This window comes from Lontra canadensis, unplaced genomic scaffold (assembly GCF_010015895.1).
Source record: "Lontra canadensis isolate GAN:19392208 unplaced genomic scaffold, GSC_riverotter_1.0 scaffold28, whole genome shotgun sequence".
In the NCBI taxonomy this organism is placed as follows: Eukaryota; Metazoa; Chordata; class Mammalia; order Carnivora; family Mustelidae; genus Lontra; species Lontra canadensis.
In genome coordinates, this window is record NW_022631022.1 from 12,670,547 (window position 1) to 12,694,777 (window position 24,231).

The 24,231-nt window shown below is 36.8% G+C and overlaps 1 protein-coding gene across 1 annotated transcript in view; it reads left to right on the top strand.

The window, feature by feature from the left end:
* Positions 1–24,231, top strand: part of DNAAF4 (dynein axonemal assembly factor 4) — a 51,073-nt gene that overhangs the window by 20,203 nt on the left and 6,639 nt on the right. Inside the window, exons 5-6 of the mRNA XM_032864910.1 lie at positions 10,862–11,007; positions 12,295–12,404. Of these exons, the coding sequence (XP_032720801.1) occupies positions 10,862–11,007; positions 12,295–12,404 (256 nt within the window). The remainder of the gene's footprint in view (positions 1–10,861; positions 11,008–12,294; positions 12,405–24,231) is intronic.

Genomic DNA, 24,231 nt, shown 5'->3' on the forward strand with positions numbered 1-24,231 from the left:
TAACATATTTTAGCTGACTGTTTGTATTAGGAAGATGTTTTCACTCAGAAATGTGTTAGGGGAAAAAGTGCACAAAGTATATAATCCTGGTTTGGAACAGTATTACCTTTTAAATGTTTGTTATTGAGCATCCCAAAGCCTTACAGTAATTTTCAAGAATGAATCGGTTTGTGCTTAACCAAAGTATTACTAACTATGAAGTAGCAAAACTTCAGAAGTTTTAATTACCAGTCCCCTAATATAAGGCACACCCCACTAATTTTATCTCTTAATGTAAAGCTAGGTGTCAGGCTATAGCACGATTACTTTGCAGGGCAGAGGAATTAAATGTGCTGTAGGCTTCATACTCTTCTGGACCTAGAACTTAAATATTGAGCAGTGTCATTTTGATGAAAACTGCTTAATATTTTATATTAAGGTGATTTAACAGGCAAAAAAATTTGATAAGATTTTATGTGATTTTAAAAATCAACTTAAATGTTTGGAGTTTGGATTATTACACTCTTATTTTTTGGCACATCAACAAGTAAGACTCATAATGTATAATAAGAATATATGTAATATATTAGATAAGCAACTTTTATATATACTATTACAATAATATAATAGATAAGCCACTTTTTATATACAGAATGCAAATGGTGTGGCAGGTGCTGCAGATTTCCTTCTCAATATATATTCTCCCTTTCTTTTTTACTAACAGAATCATGGTTTCAGGGAAGGGACAGAAGAAATGTGTTCAGCTAAAAACCTTGCCTTTTAGGAATTTAAATACCAGTTGGATATTTGAAGAAATTAAAGAATAATTACACTTTTTCCCTTAAGATGTGATAATGTAATTGTAGTTAGATTTAGAAAGCCCTTATCTCAGAGAGATACCTACTGAGATATTTATGGATTGAAAGTATAGTATTTGATATCTGAGATTCTCTTCAAAATAATATGGTATGTGAAAGTAGATAGAAATAAAGATGAAGTGATATGGGCCAGGAGTTGATAATTGAAGGCAGGTTATGAATGCATGACAGTTAATTATTCTATTCTGTCTACTTTTATATATGTTTGAAATTTTTTATTATTAAGAAATAGGGAACACATTGAAAAAGCACTTTATCTTGGAACACTGAAAAAATAAAAATTTTAAAAAAAGAAAAGAAAAGAAAAAGCACACATTGAAATTTTTACAAAGTCATTTTAAATTAGTAAAACAAAACAAAACCAAGCAAAACTCACTTCCCCAAACTCTTGTATAACTAGATGTAGCCAGGTGACAAATTTTGAGGAAATGCAAGAAGAAATCTGCTAAAAATTTATAGAAAAGTATTACTCCTTACTGCTTGCTTCTCCTTTCCTTTTCCTACCTAAGATGAAGGTCAGTGCAAAAAATTCATTAGCTATTTTAAAACCACAACGAGGCAAGACATACCCTAAGAATGATGGAATAGGGGGAGAAGAAAGAGCTTGGGACATTAATGACATTGGAAAGATGGTACCTCTGCATTGAATCATCTTTTTTCAAGCTTGTTAAGTGAGAAAATAAACCCATCCTTGGTTAAACAACTATAGTCATGTTTTCACACAGCCTAGAGAATTTTTGACTGATAGAAATGGATAATGGAATTCAAGGTTGGTTTAGCATTCGAAAATCATTCCATGTACTAACAGAGTAAAGGAAAAAACATATGACCATTTCTCTATTGCAGAAGGCATTTGATAAAACCCAACACCCATTTATGAAAATAATTTCTCAACAAATTAGGAATAGAAAGGTACTTTCTTACTCTGGTGAGTAAGAGTGTACAAAAAATGTATAGTAAGCTTCATATTTATTGATGAATACTTTGCCTTGTCCTGTAGTTCCAGGAGTAGGCAAGTATGTCTACTTTCACTGTTTCAATTCAACATTATGCTGGAAGTCCTAACCATTACATTAAGACAAGAAGAAATGAGAGGCATAAAGATTAGACAGGAAGAAGTAAAACTGTATTTATAGATGACATGATTGTGTATTTCCTGATAGGGATTTCCTGAGAAATCTGAAGGATAACTGCTAGAACTAATAACTGAATTTAGCTAAGTCTCATGATATAAGGCTATAAAAGTCACTTAAAATTTTATCAGCAGCAAACAACTGGAAAATTAAATTTTAATTAATTTGTAGTAGCACTAAAAGAGAAAATACTTAGGAATAAATTTAACAAAAGAAATGAAAGACCATATCTCTGAAACCTGTCAAAAAATTGCTGAGAGATGTTTTAAAGTCCTAAGTAAATGTAGTGATACAACATGTTCCTGAGTTGGAAAACTCAATATTGTTAGGATGTCTGTTCTTAAATTGATCTGTTGATTCAATGTAAATCCATTAGAAATTCTGGTAAGCTTTTTGTAGAAATTGACAAGTTGATCCTAAAATTTATATGAGAGTGTGAATGACCGAGGATGGTCAAAGGAACTTTTAAAAATAAGAACAGAGATATAGGGCTCACACTGCCTCATTTGAAGACTTAGCATCAAGCTACCATAATCAAGACAAGATGGAATTGGTGAAAGGACAAGGATAAGTTCAAAACAACAGAGTACAGGGACCAGAAATGAATTTATACAAGTATGGTTCAGTGATTTTAATGAAAGGTAATAAGGGGGGAAAGGAACAGGTCAGGATACATTTATGGAAACAAATGAAAGTAGACTCTTGCCTCACTACACAGTGAGACAGTTATGTACATATGTACATAATACCTATGTAAGAAGACAACCCAATAAACAATTGGATGGAAGATTTTAATGGTTTTGTCACAGTGGAAGACATGAACAACCAACAGGCACATAAGATGATGTTCAACGTTATTCGTTAGTAGGGAAATGCAGATTAAAACCACAGTGAGATACAGTCCATAGTACATATGCATTAAAATGACTAAAACTGGGTGCCTGGGTGGCTCAGCCAGTTAAGCATCTGCCTTCAGCTCAGGTCATGATCTGAGGGTCCTGGGTTCAAGTCCCACATCAGGCTCCTTGCTTAGCTGGGTGCCTGCTTCTCCCTCTTCTCTGCTGCTCACTCTACTTGTGCTCTTTCTCTCTCACAAATAGATAAGTAAAATCTTTAAAGAAAAATAAAATGACTAAAACAGAAAACTAAAGATCATCAGCACAATTGTTGTTGAGGAAATGCTGCAAGTATACACTGATGGTAGAAATGTAAAATGGTACAAAGACTTTGGAAGAGTGTTTGGCTCTTCCCTTAAAAGTTAAGTATGCACTTATCATATAACTCAGTCTTTCTTGTCTTCAGTGTTTATACGTGAGAGATGTATTCACCTGAAGACTTGTATTCAAATATTCATGGCAACCTCATTCATAATAGTGAGTAACTGGAAATGATGCTCATCACTAGATGAGTGAATAAACAAATTCTCATAGATTCATAAAGTGAAATATTACTCTGCAACAAAAGAGACTGCAACAGTTCATAATATGAAATTCTAGAAAATACCAACCACTTTATAATGACTGAGATTATATCAATTGTTATCTGGGACCAGAAGTAAAAGGAAAGGACTATAGGGGACTCTTAGAAGTGATAGAAATTTTCCATTTTCATTATGATTATAATTTCATGGGTACATACATCTATCAGAACTCATTGAATTAATGTACTTTAAAATGAATACAGTTTATTTTTTTTAAGATTTATTTTAGAGAGAGAGTGCAAGCACATGCGGGTATGGGAGTGCTGGGGGAGGGGCAGGGAGGGAGAGGAAGAAAATCTCAGGTAGACTCCCTACTGAGTATGGAGCCCAACATGGGGCTTTATCTCAGGACCCTGAGATCATGACCTGAGTGGAAACTAAGAGTTGGACATCTAACTAACTGGGGCACCCAGGTGCCCCATTTTATTTCATGTACATTTTATTATACATGAATTATTTCTTTGTAAAACTGAATAAAGTTTATTGGGAATACTTTTAGGCAGAATGGCATCAAAATGCATATAATGTCTTCAGGTTCTTATTCCACAGTTAATGTTTAAGGCCAGCCTATTTTGAAGGTCCTGGCCCTTGTACTATTGTGTTTATTTATAGGAGACTGGGAAAGAGGAGTCATTGAGCATCTAATTAATTAAGTATGGGGTCTTCTGTATCTTGTTAGAAATTCAGTTACTGGTACCAGCCTATTCTGTTGAAGTACTTTTGACTTGCTTGCTAAGCTACTAAAAGCATGGTAGATGGAGAGATGAAATTTTAGGCCATGTGGATTTGTCCTTTTTCAGCTTAGAAGAGCTAGGTACTCCTAAAGGTAGGGGCAAATGTAAGTCTGGAAAGAAAGAAAAAAATTGATTGAAAGTATGTAAATAGAGTTTCACTACCAGATTTCCAGATCATGACAGAAGATCGAGGGTTTACTTTCTGCATATTTGAAGACTACAGATTCTGCTCTGAAAATTGATAGAGTGAAAGTCAGCATTGTGTAACTCTAAATACCGGTCCAAGGGATCCCTTCCAGCCCTCCTCTCCCCTTAGCTCTTGCGTATATGCATTCACAAGCCCAGTGCACCTGGGGTGCAGATTAGAGAATTCTTCCATAGGGAAGCTAATGAGTGTAGGATGAAAAAATCCTGACATTTGTAATGGCCCAGATGGTTTTCTCTGCTGAAGCTTACCGGTCAACAGATTTCAGATTCATGTACATAGAACTTCAGTCAGAATTTTTATACTTTTATAGGAGGAGATAAGCAAGATAAGAAAAATGCTTGGAACGACCAAGTAATAGAAGAAACAGAAGAAATATTAATTATAATATGTTTTCAGAGAGATGAAGACTTCCTTTAATCATTAAACAAGAACAAGAGGCTATAGTAAGGAATATTAAGAGAATAAAACAGTTTGGAAATTTAAAATGCAATAAAAATTACAAATTTAATCAAATGGTTGGAATATGGTTTCTAAGTTTTTCAGAAAGTAGAAAAAAAGGACAAAAAAATTTAAAATGGAAAAGCTAAAATAATCAGAGTATCCATCCTGGATGTTCAACATTCAATAGGGGTATAAGAAAGAGAGCGGGAGAGACAGAAGAGAGGAAATAATATTTGTAATGTTGCAAAACTTCTGAAAACTTAAATGAATTTCCACATTGAGAGAGTCTATCATGTCCAGCATGGCAGATTTTATTCATGCCAAAACACATGAAATTTCAGACACTTTATATTTTTCTTTCTCTTTTTTTAGAGAGAACAAGAGCACATGAGCCAGGGGGTGGGGCAGAGGGAGAGGGAGAATCTTAAGTAGGCTCCACACCCCCCTCAGAGCCTTATGTGAGGCTCGATCTCATAATGCTGAGATCATGACCTGAGCCAAAAATCAAGAGTTGGATGCTTAACTGACTGAGCCACCCAGGCATCCCTCAGCACACTTTTGGCAGAGATCGAGAAAGCTCCCAGAGAAGAGAAACAGATCATGCTCAAAGGACTGGGAATGTTAGCATCTGTCCTCTTAACCTCAGCACTGGAATCCTGAAACATGGGTCAGTGCCTTCAAAATTCTGAGGGAAAATAATTTTCAGTGTGAAATTCTATACCCAGCTTAATAATCAAGTGTGAGGCAGAATAAGGACTTTTCAGATATGCAAAGTCTTAACAATATTTATGGCTCAGTATGCTGGGAATTGTACCTTTTTTCTTTTTTTATTCTTCAAAATAATTTAGTTCGCTATGAAATATCTGGTGTTCAAAGGTTTAGTTATACTACCCCTAAAATGCCTGGGCATGGAGTATTTTATAGAGGTACATTAGTTTCTTTAGGTTTTCTTTGTTCTTTGTCCAACTTGTTTTCATTAATTTTGGAATATTTTAATACATGCATGTTAAGTTAAATTTTTTTTTGTCTTAAAGAGTGTGTTGGGGTGCCTGGGTGGCTCAGTGGGTTAAAGCCTCTGCCTTCAGCTCAGGTCATGATCCCAGAGTCCTGAGATTGAGCCCCGCATCGGGCTCTCTGCTCAGCAGGAAGCCTGCTTCCTCCTCCTCTCTCTCTCTCTCTGCCTGCCTCTCTGCCTACTTGTGATCTCTGTCAAATAAATAAATAAAATCTTTAAAAAAAAAAAAAGAGTGTGTTAATACATTCACAAGTCTTGGAATCTTATGTTTTTGTTGTTGTTTAGTTGCAAATATTTTGTAACTCATCATTTTTTCCCTTGGCCCTTGAATTTGTAGGGAGTTTTTTGGGTTTTTTTTGTGGGTTTTTTGTTTTGTTTTGTTTTTTTGTTTCATTTTGTTTTGTTTTTAGTTTTGAAATATATAAAATGGGAATGACTATAGTTCTCATATTTAAAATTTCCTGTATCATTATGTTACAGGTGTGTTTCTAGATTGTAGTTTATGGTGTGTATTTGTGCTTTTCCTAAGGCTTTCTTTTAATAAGCTATGGGCCACTTAGATTTATTATTATAAATAAAATGTATCCTAATGTCTTAGGATATTCTTCTACTATCTTTGTAGTTTATATTTACTAGACTTTCTTTTTGGTTCTTTCTTCTATTTTTCTGCCTTGGATTTAAAAAATGTTCTTGATTACTTCCTTTCTACTAATTTGAAAGGTATGTATTCTGTTTTTGTTCTTTGAATGATTAATATTAAATTTTTTGTATCTGTTTTGGTACATAGATATAATTCTTATTATTTTAACATACATATTAAACAAAGATTAAGGTTAATCTCTATCACTCCTGTAAATATTACAAGGAAGTTTAGTGTGTAAGGTCCAGTGATACCCATCTTCTATTAAATTTTCTAAACATTTTAGTCCTCTTTTTTGGAGGGAAGGGAGATCAGTTGACTTCACTTTATTTTTTAATTTTTTTAAAAGATATTTTTTATTTATTTGACAGAGAGAGAGAGGTCACAAGTAGGCAGAGAGGCAGGCAGAGAGAGAGGAGGAAGCAGACTCCCTGCTGAGCAGAGAGTCCGATGTGGGGGTCGGTCCCAGGACCCTAGGATCATGACCGGAGCTGAAGGCAGAGGCTTTAACCCACTGAGTCATGCAGGTGCCAACTTCACTTTATTTTTAAATCTCAAATTTAGTCATCACTGTTAGTATGGCTTTTTTCCCACTATACAGTCATTACTATTTAGATTGATGCATATTTATGGATTTTTGTCTTTGCTTCTTTGTGTTTCACATCTGTGGGTTAAATTGCCTTCCCTTTACAAATAAATCCTTTAGTAGTTCTTTAATGAAGATTTGTAGGGCGTCAAATTCAGTTATTATCTTTATCTTGTGCTTGTTGTTGAAGGATGGTTTGGCTGGTTGTAGAATTCCACATTGATATTTTCCATCAGTAATGTGAATGTATTTTTCTATTGCCTTTTGCCCTCTAATGTTGCTGAGAAGTCTGTTCTTGATCTAACTATTGAACCTTTATAAGGTAATCCATCCTTTGTCTCTGGTTGATTTAAAATTCTTCACTTTGATGTACTTTGATTTTATTAGTCTCTGTGCAGTTTTTAATTTATTTGCTTCATAAAGTCAGAACATGGAATATACTTTTAGTCAAAGAACTTATGTCTTCAGCAAAGTTCTGGGAACTTTTAAGCTATTGTCTTCCTCTGTTCTTTGTATTTCTTGACCACATTCTATATATTATCCTCAGATCTCTTCTAGTTTGCAAATTTTCTTCAACTATGCTTAATGTACTGTTAAACTTATACTAAAGGTTTTAAATTTCAGTGGCAATATTTTTCATTTTGGAAGTTCCATCTGGTTTTTTGTTGTTGTTGTTAATTCTTTTGTCATTAGTTTCTTCATTTTTCATTATGGATTTGTCCTTTCTCTGCTCTTTAAATAAACATGTTTAAAATTATTTTATCTCTTTCAGATTGTTCTGTTTTTTCAAATTCTTAAGAAGCCATACCTCCTTTTTGTTGTGTCTGCTTACTGTCCTTTATACCGCATTGTTTTCTCATGTAATTTGTAGTTTTTGATTGTGTGTCCCTCCTCAGCAAGGTTTGTTTTTTTTTTTAAATGGGTACATATTAAAAAATCTTGGGTGTTTTATGGTGTGTGGAAGTAAGAATTGCTCACGAGGAATACCTAGAGTTTTGATTTCTCACAAGAGATATTTTTTTCTCCTCCTGTCCAAAGCCCCAGGAAGAATAGGCTTCACTTTCCTGGACCAGTGGACGTTGATTTTATATATGTCCTTTTCACTAAGAGAGCAGCCCTTCTAAGCTTCTAGGTTCATTTCCAGCTTCCTACCTCTGTAACTGTATCAGCATTAAATTTCCAGCCTTTAGCCTTTATATATGTATTTTAGATATAGATCTAAATATCTTTCCAAACAGCTTTCTGTCAGCTTTTAGATTACACCAGCTGTAAATCACTGATTAAGACTTTTTCTTTGCTTACTTTTTAAACTGAACTGTATATTTGAAACTTTACTTATTTTCTATATTTTATCAAGCATTTTATGTGTTTATTGCATTTTATCTAGAGATTGTAAAATGTTTTAAAAACTTTATCTTGTGTTTCTAGAAACCTGTGCTAATTTATTTTTATTTTATGTTTTACTACTTATCTTATTCTACAGTAAGGGTTTGGAAGCAAGATACCCTATTTTTAATATAACTAGTTGTTATGTTAATGTTTTTCATGAACATTTAAAAATATTTGTTTATTTTAGCAAAATTAATAAGAAAATAATTTTTGAGGGGCATCTGGGTGGCTCAGTGGGTTAAATCCTCTGCCTTCAGCTCAGGTCATGATTCCGGAGTCCTGGGATCTAGCCCCGCATCAAGCTCCTTGCTCGGCGGGGAGCCTGCTTCCCCCTCTCTCTCTCTGCCTGCCTCTCTGTCTACTTGTGATCTCTGTCTGTCAAATAAATAAATAAAATATTTTTTAAAAAGCAAAAAAAAAAAAAATTATTTATTTGGGATGCCTGGGTGGCTCAGTCGGTTAGGCTGCTGCCTTCAGCTCAGGTCATGATCCCAGAGTCCGGGGATCGAGTCCCGCATCTGGCTCCTTACTCGGCAGGGATCCTGCTTCTCTCTCCGCCTCTGCCTGCTTGTGTGCTCTCTCTCTGTCTCTGTCTCTGACAAATAAATAAAGAAAATCTTAAAAAAAAAAAAAGATTTTATTTATTTATTTGAGAGAGAGAGAGGGATGGCATAGAGGGAAAGGAAGAGGGAGAAGCAGACTTCCCACTAAGCAGAAAGCCTGATGCAGGACTTGATCCAAGGAACCTGAGATCGTGACCTGAGCTGAAGGCAGATGCTTAACCCACTGAACCACCCACACACCCAAGAAAATAAATTTTTAATTCCTCATTATGGAAAATAGTGCTTATTCCCTTCATGTTCTGTATCCTAGTAATCATTAGTATAGTAATCTGAAGTTATATACTTCATTTTTACTTTTTCTGTTTTCCTTCTGTTATACATTTAAGAATCTTATTCACATTTTTAGTGTGTTCTCCGCTGTATAGAAAACTAATTCTTTTCATTTTTACCCTTAATTTCCTCACTCCTGGGTTCTTAGTTTCATTTTTCCATGTTTTGGAACATTGGTTTGATTAATTTATTTGGAAAAGATGGCTAAGTAGTGTATTTACTTAGTTCTTAGGTATCTAGGAGTGTCTTTTGCCTTTATAAGTAAGCAACAGTTTACTTGGATATAAAATTCTTGGGATTTGGTAGGTGAAAGCTAGTTGTGGTAATGAGATCCAAAATTACAGATCAAATGAGACAGAAATTTAGTTCATCATAATCTAATACTTGTTATGTAACAGTGGTCCACGTAGGCTTGATAAATGACTTCCTAAAAGGCCATCCAGGCTGGCAGTGCCATCTCTGTCATCACACCATTTTGACTTCCATCTCTGGATGCCAAGGTTGGCATTGTGTTTTAGCCACTGGGAAGGAGGTAAGAGGAGTCCACAACAAGCAGATGTACCTATAAAATGATCCATTGTATACATCACTTCTATTCACATTTTGTTGCCTCAGATTTGGCATATAATCACATCTAATCTCAAGGGAGTCTGGGTTATGTAGATTCTAGCCTGACAATAGTCATATGCCTAGCTTAGAACTCAAATTCTTTCTCTAAAAGGAAGAGGGAAGAATGGATAGAATACTGGAAGATAGATGTCTCAACCACAGACACCCAGAAAATTTGCACTCAAATTTTGTTTCAGTCCTTATTTTTTCCTCCTATTTGTATGTATTCATTTTATATCAAGGATATTACTCTTGTATTTGTGGAAAATCTATTTTTTTTAAGTTTTGATATTGCCTTTTAAATCTGTATATCATATTTTTTGTACTTTCTCAGTTTTTAAACTTACCCTTCCTTTTATTCATATAGTTTATATTCTAACACATAGATTGATTTCTTCTCTTATATTGGCTTAACCATTATTACATCAAACTATCTTTAGCTTTTCATTATTACTCTTTGCCTATTCTCATTAGCAATTTCTTATGGATAAAAAATTTTTATACTGTCACAAGGAAACTTATAGAAGATACTGCTGTAGGAGCTTAAGGGAAATAGAGGTAGTATTGGTAGTGACAGCTTTCTAAACTGGATGTAGAAATACTCAGAGTGCCCTTCCCTAGAGTGAATGTAAATTAAACCACTGTGTTTTTTAGCAAAGAGAATCCTAGAAAAGTAGCTGGGGTCATTGATTAAAGAGATAACTAGCTGCTACACTTTCAATGATGGGATTTTATATTCCTTCTAGTAGAAGTTATCTTTGGTTTATTTGTGTAGGATTTTAGAGGTAGCTTTGATGTGTAATTACTTTAAGTCAGTTTGATTATTACCTAGAAAATGAGAGGAAGGTAACTCACTTGTTAATATTGCTTTTCAAGGGAGAAAATCAGAAAATATATTTTTGGAGAAGTTAAAGGAAGACAGTATTCCTGGTCCTCGCTCTGCTGGCAGTATTAAAATCAGCTTTACCCCTAGAGTATTTCCAACTGCTCTCCGAGAATCACAAGTAGCAGAAGAAGAAGAGGTAGATATGCTTTGTTGTTAGTTACAGTGATCACAAATGAAAATGCTTTATTTTTTTATTTCATCTATTACTGTTACACTTGCCACATAATTTATCAAATACATCATTTGCATATTAGATTTGTAAACTTGTGTTTTGGTAAGGGATCCAAATGTGTTTGGTAAGGGATTTGGACATTTTTGTTAATATATTATTAAAACTAATTATTATTATCATCAGGTATTTCTAATGTGACATTATAGAATATCTCTCATTCACTTATAAATTCCTGGGCCCTGGGATTTTGAATGTTATATCTTTAGTTATATAAGCACTAAGAACTGCTTTTTTTTTTACTACAAGATATTAGTTGTCGCCTCTCACAATTGAAAAGTTGTGGAAGTAATCGAAGATCCTTAAGACATGACAATTTATAAATATTAACTATTTTGGGAGCACCTGGGTGGCTCAGTCAGTTAAGTGTCTTCCTTCGGCTCAAGTCATGATCTTGGGGTCCAAGGATTGAGCCCTGAGTAAGGCTCTCTATTCAACAGGGAGTCTGCTTCTCTCTCTCCCTCTATAATCTCTCCCTTTCTCTCAAATAAATAAAATCTTTAAAAAATATTAACCATTTTCTTATTATTGAATAATAAATTCTGAATTTTATTATTTGTAAAATTATATCTAGAACTATAAAATTATAATATTTAAGTCATTTATATTTTTTCATTATAGAAAAACAAATATATTATAAACAAGAAAAGTAAAATAATAATCACATGAACTCCCAGAAATCTGTGAAATTTGGATTTGAAATTTTTAAACATCTGATCTTTACCAGCTAGTAATGTTAAACTGAAAAGGCTAAAAACTGGAAGTTTAAAATCACATTATCAAATAGTATATTAGTTTACTCAGGCTGCTATAACAAAATACCTTGGACTGGGTGGCTTAAACAACAGACATTTCTCAAAGTTCTGGAGGCTGGAAATTCCAAGATCAGGTACAGGAGTGGTGGAACGAGAGTTGTGCTCTGGTCTTTCCCTCTTCTTAGAAGGTCACTAATCTCATCATGGGGACCCCAACTTCATGGCCTCATCTAAATCAAATTACCTCCCAAAAGTCCTGCTTCTAAACACCATCACATTGGGGATTAGGGCTTTATCATATGAATTTTGGGAGACACAAACATTCAGTCCATAACAAATAGTATTTCCATCTCATGGTAGAAGCTGAGAAATCTCAAAGTAGCTATTAATAAAAATCAAACTTTTGTGTCCTTTATTAGACTTTACCCTCTGATTTCAGTGGTTACACAAACAAGCAGAGGCACGAAGAGCACTGAATACTGATATTCCTGAACTTTCTGATTTAAAAGAAGAAGAAAAGAACCCAGAATGGCTGAAGGACAAAGGAAAGTAAGTTGCTTGAACTCTGGCTATGAGATTTATAATAAATTAGGTATACATTAGTACTTACTACAGCTTCAAGATATCTTCCTATATGTGCCTGTGTGTGTGTGTTGTTGGGCAAAGATAATGCAAATAAATAAGTTAGGCAGGGCTTCCTTATTTAAAAAGTCAGATCATATAACAAGGCTCATATTTATATTTGTTTTTGTATTTAAATGTCATAGAAATTGAATATATGACATCTTTTGGTGTACTTATTAAAATCCCTTTTATTTTTTTAAATATATATATATTTTTAAATTTTATTTGTTTATTTGACAGAGAGAGAGAGATCACAAGTAGGCAGAGATGCAGGCAAAGAGAGAGGGGGAAGCAGGCTCCCCACTGAGCAGAGAGCCCAATGCAGGGCTTGATGCAGGGCTCCATCCCAGGACCCTGAGATCATGACCTGAGCCGAAGGCAGAGGCTTAACCCACTGAGCCATCCAGGTGCCCCTTAAAGTCCCTTTTAAAATCACCTAAATTTAGCATAAGTTCTTCCTAATCTCTCTCTCAGAAATGTGTTTTTTAGGGCACCTGGGTGGCTCAGTCAGTTGAGTGTCCTACTCTTGATTTGGGCTCTGGTCATGATCTCAGGGCTGTGAGATGGAGCCCTGTGTTGGGCTCCTCCTATGCAATCTGCTTAAGATTCTTTTTCTTCTTCTCCCTGTGCTCCTCCCTACTTAAAAACAAACAAACAAACAAACAAAAACAACAACAACAAAATCACAATTCCCTCTCTTAAAAGAAAAAAGAAATATGTTTTTTAGAAATTAGAGTTTCTTTGATTATTCATTTCCATCTTCAAAAGATTACCAAATTATCTTATAAATTATCATTTTATATGCAGGAAATCCTTTCATTTATTTACTTGTTGCTCTGTGTGAATATTTTATACAATTATTATTATTTTTTTAAAGATTTTATTTATTTATTTGACAGAGAGAGAGAAAGAGAGATCACAAGTAGTCAGAGAGGCAGGTAGAGAGAGGTGGGGGTTGGGGAAGCAGGCTCCCTGTTGAGCAGAGAGCCCAACTCGGGGCTCGATCCCAGGACCCTGAGATCATGACCTGAGCCGAAGGCAGAGGCTTAACCCACTGAGCCACCCAGGTGCCCCTATTTTATACAATTATTAAAAACAGTGAATTTTGATACATTATGAATGGCAATTTGAATTCATATTTTGAGGCCTTTGTCGATGCCTATCTTTAGGTTTTTCATTATTAATGAAACTATCTTTATCTTTAGTTTTTCATTATTACTCTTTGCCTATTCTCATTAGATGTTACTTGTTATATTTCATTATATAGGCTTTTATATTATATTTCTATTGTTGCCATAACAATCTACCATAAACTTAGTGGCTTAAAATATCACAAATTTATTATCTTACAGTTTTAGAAGTCAGAAGTTCAAAATGGGTTTCACTGGGCTAAAATCAAAGTATCAGTTGTGTTCCTTCTAGAGCCTGTAGGGAAGAATCTGTTTTCTTTTGTTTTCTAGTTTGTAGGCTGCCTATGTTCCTTGGCTTCTGGCTGCCAGCCATCAATTGCATCACTCTGACCTCTGCTTCCATAATCCCATCTCCTTCTCTGATCCTGACTCTCCCACTTCCCTCTTTCTTTTGTAAGGATCCCTGTGATTACATTATTCTCATTTGCATAATCTCCCCCCTCAAGACCTTAATTTAGCACAGCCAGGGAATCCTTCCTATCCTGTTAGATGACACCAATGTAGGTTTTGAGGATTAGGTTCTGAGGATTAGGATATGGACATCTTTTGGTGGGGGGAAGTTTTCTATTACCTGTCTACCACATGTCTGTATTTTTCTTTTCTTATCTTTCCTCTGTTCTTTCTTGGTCTTTTCTCCTGTATGTTACACCAGGGGTTGATATGTTGGGTTGAGCTGAAGGGTCAGTTTTTCTGAAGGTCAGAGGCCTGGGCCTGACAGGTTGATTTCTCTTACTTCCAACATTAAAGTCCTATATGATCCTTCCTTCTCTTTCTTCCCTTCCTCTCCATTTACTCAACCATTAAATAAACATCTGTTGATCTTGTTATTTACTGGACTATAGTCTAGGCTCTGAGCTACAAGGATCAGTGGATATACACAAATAATTATACAATACTGTGTGGGAAGTACAATACATAGAAAAGAACAAGGTAAAATTAGAAGAGGGTACTTACCTTTAAAGGGAGGAAGGTAGGTTCAGAAAAAGCTTCATAGGGAATGTAGCACCTGAGCTCCTCTTAATGATAAGTAGGAGTTTCAAGAGAAAAGGAAAGAAAAGCATTCATTTCAAGTAGTGAGATAATGTGAACAAAAGCTCAAAAAAACAAGAAATAGTGTGGACAGGAACTATGTGTGGTTTATTTTTTACTAAAACATAAAATTTGAGGCTATGAGTAATGACAACTGAACCTAGAGAAATCACCAAGGGCCTCATGTACTTGGTTAAGATTCTTTTTTTTAATTTATTTTTTAATTCGAGTATAATTAACACACAGTGTTATATTAGTTTCAGGTGTACAGTATAACTATTGAACATTTCTATATGTTACTCAGCGCTCATCAAAATAAGATTATTTTTAATCACCTTCATCTATTTCACCCCCCCCCACCTCCCCTCTGGCAGCTACCAGTTTGTTCACTGTATTTAAAAATCTGCCTTTTTTTAGATTTTATTCTGTAAGCTGAGGGGGGGAAACGTTGCAGAAAACATGGCGAAGACCTTAAACTGCCTTTACTGTAGATGCTGTTGTAGGGGTGAAGAGGAGGGCAACTTGAGAAATATTTAAGAGGTAAAATAGGCAGAACTTCTTGTTTGATTTTTGGGGAGTAAGATGAAGGAGTCCCCAGTTTCTAGTTTGGATGATTGATTGCATGATGCCACCAGCTAAATTAGAGAATACAAGACGAGGGGCTAGTCAGGAGAAAATGGGAGTTAAGTTCAGTTTTTAATATGTTGAGTTTAAGATGTCTCTGGGCCAGTCTGGGTGACACTGCCCAGCAAGTCCGAACCTAGAGGAGAAGCCAACACTACAGAAATAGATTTGGAGGTTATCAGCATTTATACTGTAGTTCAATTTATAAAAGTGAAAAAGGAGCTGAGATAGGCAGAGTGTGTAGACCAGGAAAGTAGTGGCCTGAGGGTAGACACTCCATGAGCTACCAGCGTTTGAAGGTTTTGCAAAAGAAGGGAGTACACAAAATACTCCCAGAAGCCAATGGAGTAGAACTTTTAAAGAATTTTTGTTTTGTGTTGTTTCCTTAAGAATATAAAAGATTGGGGGCACCTGGGTGGCTCAGTGGGTTAAAGCCTCTGCCTTCAGCTCAGGTCACGATCTCAGAGTCCTGGGATGGAGCCCCGCATCGGGCTCTCTGCTCAGCAGGGAGCCTGCTTCCTCCTCTCTCTCTGCCTGCCTCTCTGCCTCCTTGTGATCTGTCAAATGAATAAATAAAATCTTAAAAAAATAAATAAAATAAAATAAAAAAGAGCCTATCCCTGGGGAAAAAAAAAAAGATTGGATAGCTTTGGAGACAAGAGAAAGAAGAAATGATTGAAATCTCTCAGAGCAGAGTAGAGAAAATTGGGTGAAAGCCAAGAATAGATGGATTCTCTTAGTTTTGTTTTCCTTTTCCTCTTTTTAAAAGTTGCATTCATTTTAAAATTTTATAATAACAAATATTTTGGGGGGAAGAAATTTACACAGCACATATTAAATGAAGGTCTCTCTTTTTCACCCATTCTACTTGGCCAACTGCTTGCCCTGCCCTCGAGCTCTAACATTCTAACTCATTTCTTTAATTGCATTTGCTTATCTCTAAACTGCCATTGTTGGGATCACAGTTAATATGTTCATAACTTGTGATGGTTTACAAGAGCTTTTGTTGTATTTATATTATCTCATTAAATCCTCGTAACTATAAGGGTAGTTACTTACCCCTATTGGGTAGGACCTACTCCTTTTGCACTATTTAACAAATGTTTATTGAGAAACTAGCAGCTATACACAAAATAGCTCACTTAATTCCTATAACAATGTGACTAGTTGGATATTATTGTTTTTATCCTCTTCTTACAAACATGGAAAACAGGGGTAGAGAGGTTAAGAAAACATGGCTAAGGTGATGGTTAATGAGTAAAACCAGGATTCAATTCCAGGTCAGTATGATTAAAAGCTTGTATTCTAACTACTGCTGTATACTTTTCACAGATGAATAAAATCTACTTCCTGTCCCTTCATTCCAATTGTGAAGGCAGTCTAAGTGGTTTGGTTATGAATTGCTCCTCCTTGCAATCTGAGAATGCTAAAGTGAGCAAAGTTGACTGGGCTGTCCTGTTGGATTGATTACTTTGCTCTAGAAAATGTTGACAGATTGACTTAGAATAGATAGAGATACTTAATTTTCTGAAATTGGAGGAAAGAAAGTGAAGACAAGTATGGATCTAGATAAGAGAAATTGACTGGTGAATACTATTGGCCCTGCCAGGTTGGAGAACATGAATTTATAGAGATGTCAGTACAACTGTGTGATTTATCTCTTATAGTGTTTAGTATTTTGAATTTAAGAATAGATCTATAGGCCAGAGTGGGAATTTTAACTGACAAGTACAGTAAAAGACTAGTAGTGCAAGGGACCAGATTGCTCATGGAAAAATAGCTCAGATGTTTAGCCATGAAGTCCAGGATGAGTTAGAAAGGAAGAAACGCCACGAGGGACACATTGGACTAAGAGAAAATGGAGCAATTAAGAAGTTAAAGGGTATTGTAAGGTTGAAGATTTAGTATAAAGGGAAAGTTGGTAGACTAGAAATTTCTAATTGGTGGCTGGGATTCTAGAGTTTTATATTTCTGAGGTAGTGCAGTTCAGGTGATGACGGAGGCCAATATATAATCCTGGGAGTGGGTAGCAAAATGTGTTGTTGAAAGAAAGATATGCTGAGTTAAGGAGTGCTATGTATTTCAAGAATAAATTGATAAATGGGTCATATACATAATAGAATCCTCTGGAATCATGGCAGAAGTTGGGATAGAGACAGATGCTGGGAACCAGGTTTCAAAGTCCTGAATGAATATGAGAAGAGTGATTTTAAAAAGCCAGTAGATGACAGTGACTTGAAGGCTATAGGGCAAAGATGTTAGGAGTTCCAAAGGATAAGGACAAAGAGAGCCTAGACAATGCCCATTCCACCCCCTTAAGTCCCTGATGTGGGGAGTTGAGTGGAGGGGTATTTAGTGGAGAGAGTGGTAGAGATTAATACTGCCTTCAGGGCAGAGCCAGGTTTATTTTAGAAAGGATTTTGTGGAAAACTTGAGGCTATAGGGAAGGACTGGGAGGTGGAGTCTATTACTGTAGAACTAAGAATAAGAAAGTACAAAAGTGGAGCACCTGCCTGGCTCAGTTGGTAGAGCAGGGACTCTTGATCTCAGGATCCTGAGTTCAAGCTCCACAGTGGGAATGGGGATTACTTTAAAAAAAAAAAAAAAGTGCAAAGGAGTAGAGGGGGATAGGAGTAGGAATGTCCAAGACCATGAGGACAAGGGAGAAGTGTGCTTTTAGATCAGTGCTCAAAATAACACAGTTAATTGACATGGGGAGACAGTCTTTTGGTACAGGTGTTATGATGCTGGGATGGGCTAAAGGTTCTAGGCAGTGTTGGTGTGGACTTATTTCTGATACAATAAGATGTGATTTGGATTTAGGAGTAGAAAGCGCTGGGTGCACATGGGTGGCTCTGTCAGGTAAGCATCTGCCTTCAGCTCAGGTCATGATCCCAGGGTTCTGGGATCGAGTCCCACTTTGGACTCCCTGCCCAGTGAAGAGTCTGCTTCTCCCTCTGCCCCTCTGCTTCCTTGTGCTTGCTCTACCTTTTCAAATAAATAAATAAAATCTTAAAAAAAAAAGTAGGGCAAATAAGATTGTTGAGCCTGGGTTGGAACTTTGACAAGGGCAGCAAAAGTGTGTGTGCATGTGTGTGTTAAAATAAAATTAAAATTAAAACATAGAAGTAAAATTGACTACTGGCAAAAACAACAAATTGGCAGCAACCCTAGTGCAAAAGTAGACCTCACAGCTGTCAAACATGGTAGATTGTCATTACTTTCAGTCTCTTTTGTTTACATATACTTTTGCCTTACTACCTCCAATTAGATAGAAAAAGAAAGAGAAGCCAAATAAGAGGACCAGAGAAAGAAAGTTGAAAATGAGGAGAGTTGGAAGAAAACTTAGTAACTAATAACACTGAGAGAAATAGACCAAAATATGTTTAATCATAGCTCCAAGTACAAATAGATGAGAGGTATGACTTGTTAGAATTGTATCCTCACTGGCAGTGTAATGCAGCACAAAAGATAGAAATGGACTTAATAGAACTGATTCAGAAGGAGTGTGTTGAATTTAAGCTGAAGGATGAAATACTTTAATCTCCAGAGACTTTGTTTCATGACAGCCTTCTATATTTACACGGGTGAAAATAGTCCAATGTAGCATAGTAAGTCGTCTTACTGTGCTAAAACCCATGGAACACTTGTTTCACAAAAGAGTAGAGGTGGGAAAACCTTTCAAAAGACCAATAGCTTTTTCATTTTCCTCTGCCTACCCTTCCACTGCTGTGTCTTAGTTTTAAATGCCAAATCTCTACCTTTTGAGAAAATACATAAGCTTAGGCAATTTTATTTGCTCATGAGAACATTTTACCTTTTCCAGTTAACCTTATGTACCAGACAGCTTTTTACTGAGAACATCTCATATAAAACAGAGTCGAGATGCTCTAATTTAGATATATGCATGGTATGATGTTATTTAACAGGCTTACATGACTCAGAATCTGTAAATAACTTTAATAGCTACCCTTCTAGACGCTTGTAATCATATAAAGTAAATGGACCACTGTTCTGTGTCACTGACATTGCTCTGTGCTTGATTTTTAGCATAAGTTTTTTTGGACTTTGTCTTAACTTTAGACTTAAATCCCTTCTTTTCCCACCCTAGGGCCACTTGAATCCCTTCTGCATACCTCACTCTTTACAACAAAGTCTAATGTTACCAGGAGGGAATTGAGGATATATTACTCTACAATCTAGCTCCCAGCATCATATTGCTATTATTATATAAAATCATTGTCTACACTAGTTCTTAGTTGGAACTTTCTTCCTTTCCTTCGTATGTGGGGCTTGAACTCACAACACTGAGATCAAGGCCTGAGCTGCAATCAAGAGTCAGATGCTTAACCGACTGAGCCACTAGGTGTCCCCTGAATTTTCTTTTTATTCTTTTGGCCTAAGTGCCAGATTTTATAGCCTGCCTAGTACCCCAGTCCTTTTAAGATGAGGATCTGCTTTGGTTTTGCTTTTCCTTTTGCTACCAGGCTAATTCTACTTCTGAACCCCAGCTTTGTTTATAGGACCCTGCTGACAGACTAACCTAGTCTGCCAGTCTATATTTCTGCTTGTTTTTTGTGTATGTTCTGTGGTTGGATTCTATCTCCCTGTCTGGATGTCCTTTTACTTTGTTTTGGACTTTTTTTTTTTTTTAAAGATTTTTTATTTATTTATTTGACAGAGAGAGAGATCACAAGTAGGCAGAGAGTCAGGGGGATGCAGGCTCCCTGCTGAGCAGAGAGCCCGACGCGGGGCTCGATTCTAGGACCCCGAGATCATGACCTGAGTCGAAGGCAGCGGCCCAATCCACTGAGCCACCGAGGTGCCCCTGGACTTTTTTTTTAATAAAGATTTTTATTTATTTATTTGACAACAGAGATCACAAGCAGGCAGAGAGACAGGCAGAGAGAGAGGAAGGGAAGTAGGCTCCCCACTGAGCAGAGAGCCCGATGCGGGGCTCGATTCCAGGACCCTGGGATCATAACCTGAGCCTAAGGCAGTGGCTTTAACCCACTGAAGCCACCCAGGCACCCCATGTTTTGGACTTTTTTATGCTGATTATTGACCATCTTCTCCCAATACAGTATACAATTCTACTTGCCAAATTGAATTTCTTTCTAATTCTTAGGTTTTGGTCTATGCCTTGGCAAGAACTATGAAGGGTTAGCCTACCACAGTTTCATGGATATGGGGGGAAGACAGGAGACTCGTGCGTCAGAGACTAAGGACTATTTTTCAAGGCACATCAAACAGTGTGAGCTTCATATTGGTTCCCTTTGCTGCTCAAGTCCTACAAGGCCAGTGCAAAGGCAGGCCCAGGTTTGAACCACAGCTCAGAATACCATATTTAAGGAACACATTTTTTAAAAAAAATTTACTTTTACTTATTTGAGAGAAAGAGAGAGTGCGTGTGTGTGAGAGCAGGGGTGGGGGAAGGTGGGAGGAGTAGAGCATGAAGGAGAGGGACCGGGAGACTCTTTGCTGAGCAGGAGCCTGACATGAAGCTCAATTCCAGGACCCCAAGATCATGACCTGAGCTGAAATCAAGTCAGATGCTTAAATGACTGAGCCACCCGGATGCCCCCAAGGAACACAATTTTTTATAAGAGGATTATAAGCAAGCATGTCTAACCTTTGCCCCACAAGGAAATACTATCTTTTTTTCATACTGAACAACAAATAAATCTGTTCATTGCCCCAGAGGAAGACACTATCTCTATTTTCCAAGGCTGTGTGCTATACAAACATCTTTGAAATGATTGTCCCAATTAAAAGCTGACCCTGCATCTGATTTAAGACATGCACAAAGATAAGATTCCTATGGAGACTCATCCCCCAACAGCCCTTTGCACCTACATACTTTCAGGACAGATTTGCCAAATCTGCTTTGCTCTGCTGCATTTTAAAGACTTTGTTTCTGGAGATAAGACACTTTTCTTATACCACTACCTTTTGCCTGATTTAAAGAAGTTTAGAATCCATATTCTAAGATGACTTCTTTGAGGTAATTACCATTTTGTTCAGATGCTTGTTCGTATGCATTTTATAGCCCATAATATTTTGTTGCAATGGAGTACCTTTTATGGCCTAGCTTGTCATTTTGTTCAGTATGTAGTTCCCTCTTCCTGTTTCTATAGTGAGTGCTAAATTGTACTGCTTGTGTGCCATCACTAAGGTGTGCTGCTACTCAGCTTTAGAAGCTCTCAAGATACCCAAGAATGGGGCGCCCGGGTGGCTCAGTGGGTTAAAGCCTCTGCCTTCCGCTCGGGTCATGATCCCAGGGTCCTGGGATCGTGTCCCGCATCGGGCTCTCTGCTCAGTGGGGAGCCTGTTTCCTCCTCGCTCTCTCTCTGCCTACTTGTGATCTCTGTCCGTCAAATAAATAAATAAATTCTTAAAAAAAAAAAAAGATACCCAAGAATGTTTTTTAGCTGAATGATGAGATGCTGAAAGAGACAAGGACTTTTAAAGTCCTTTCAGGGGAGAGTGGGTGTTACAGTTCTTACTGCTCACACAACAGAGCAATCCTGTCTTCTCTTGGAATCTGTGTTGCTCCTGCCCCTATTGCCGTGTCTAGTCCCTACTACTTCTCATTTCTCCTCGCCTTTTCCTGCCCTTTTCTTCACTTCTCTCTACAGTGCTTCTTTCCTATCAGTCCTGCCTCTGGTTCTTCTCCCACTCTCAACCCTTGTACAAAATATTTGGCCCTTTTGGCCACTGCGAATCAGCATGTTTCTTTTTCCATAAAGGCACACCAGTCAGTCATCATAAAAATGACAGGAATGTTTGCAGTTGTCCGTGACTTTTTGGTTCTTACTGTATATATAGTTTAATAAACACTCAGTATGTGTTGAATTAATGAGTACTTTTGCATAAATCTTTTCAATGACATTGCCTTATTTGGAACATTAGGGTAGACTTCATGGTTATTAACCTCTCTATTTAAATTTGGTGTTCAAAGGTTACTGCCCTTTAGATACAGGTTTAATTTTTTTTTCCCCTTTCCTTTTGAAATTTGACTATTTCCAAGTTCAAAATCATTCTGAAAGCCCTTATGTAAATTCTTGGATGTTCGTAGTGGCATTGAACTTAAAAGAATGTAATGTTCCTTTGGATTTATGTTTTAATATGTATAGTAAACATAAAAATATTTTAATACTTCATATTTCTTGCTATTATGCCTTTTACAGTCGTTCTTTTAATAATGCTCATTGTAAACTCTTTCCCTTAGAACCTGGGAGAATTTTTCTGACAAAACTGTTATATTATAAAACTGTAAATTTATGTGAAAGATGAAAAATGGAAGCATTCTTCATTTATTTTTGCAAAATTTTAAATTTTTTATGTTAGTTTTTATTTTTTTAAGATTTTATTTATTTATTTGACAGACAGGGATCACAAGTAGGCAGAGAGGCAGGCAGAGAGAAAGGGGGAAGCAGGCTCCCCGCTGAGCAGAGAGCCCGACACAGGGCTCCATCCCAGGACTCTGGGACTGTGACCTGAGCCGAAGGCAGAGGCTTTAACCCACTGAGCCATCCAGGCGCCCCAGTTTTTATTTTTTTAGAGGGGGGAGGTGCTGAGGGAGAGGAGAGAGGATCTGAAGCAGGCTCCATGCCCAGTGTGGAGTCTGATGTGGGCTCAGTTCCACAACCCTGAGATTATGACCTGAGCTGAAATCAAGAGACAGACACCCAGGTGCCTCAAAAATGGAACTGTTCTTCAGATGTGTATGTCAATACAAGATTTGTACAGACATATAGACCAATGGAATAGATAGTCCAGAAATAGCCCTCCTTCCTATGATCAAATGTTTTTCAACAGTTATTCAATGTAGAAAGGATAGTCTTTTTAACACATGGTGGTGGGAAAATTGGAAATTCATTTAAAAAAAGAATGAAGTTGGACCTTCTTAATACCTTATATAAAAATTAACTCGGAATATATCAAACACCTAAACATAAGAGCTAAAACTATAAAATTCTTGGAATAAAACACAGAGTGCATCATGACATTGGATTTGGCAATTTTTCTTGGATGTGACATCAAAGGCATCAGGGAACCTGAGTGGCTCAGTTGGTTAAGTGCCTGACTCTTGATTTTGGCTCAGGTCATGATCTCAGGATCATGAGATCAAGCCTTGAGTGGGACTCTGTGCTCAGCAGGTAGTGTGCTTGAGATTTTTTCTCTCTCTCTCCCTCTGCCCTTCCCCCATCCCTGCTCACATTCTCTATTTATCACTTTAAAATAAAAATTTTTTAAATCACAGACAACAATAGAAAAGTACTTTAATTGAAAAGCATCAAAATTAGAAACTTCTGTCCATGAAGGGCACTATTAACAGAGTGAAAAGACAACCCATGGAATGGAGAAAATATTTTCAAATCATATATCTGATAAAGGGTTAATATCCAGACTACATATAAAGAACTTCTGTGGGGCCCCTGGGTGGTGTAGTTGGTTAAGCATCCCACTCTTGGTTTCAGCTCTGGTCTGATCTCCGGGTCATGAGAGCAAACCCCTTGTTGGCTCCATGCTCAGCAGAGTCTGCATGGGTTTCTCTCTCCGTCTCCCTCTGGCCCCTTCCTCAAACAAATAAATCTTAAAAAAAAAAAAAGAACTTCTGAACTCAACAGCTAAAAACCAAACAACCTTTTTAAAACGTAGGCAAAGAGGACGCCTGGGTGGCTCAGTTGGTTAAGTGGCTGCCTTCGGCTCAGGTCATGATCCCAGCGTCCTGGGATGGAGTGCCACATCAGGCTCCTTGCTCGGCAGGGAACCTGCTTCTCCCTCTGCCTCTGCCTGCCTCTCGGCCTACTTGTGATCTCTCTCTCTCTTTCTCTCTCTCTCTCTCCCTGACAAATAAATAAAATCTTAAAAAAAAAAAATAAAAAATAGGCAAAGAAAATAAA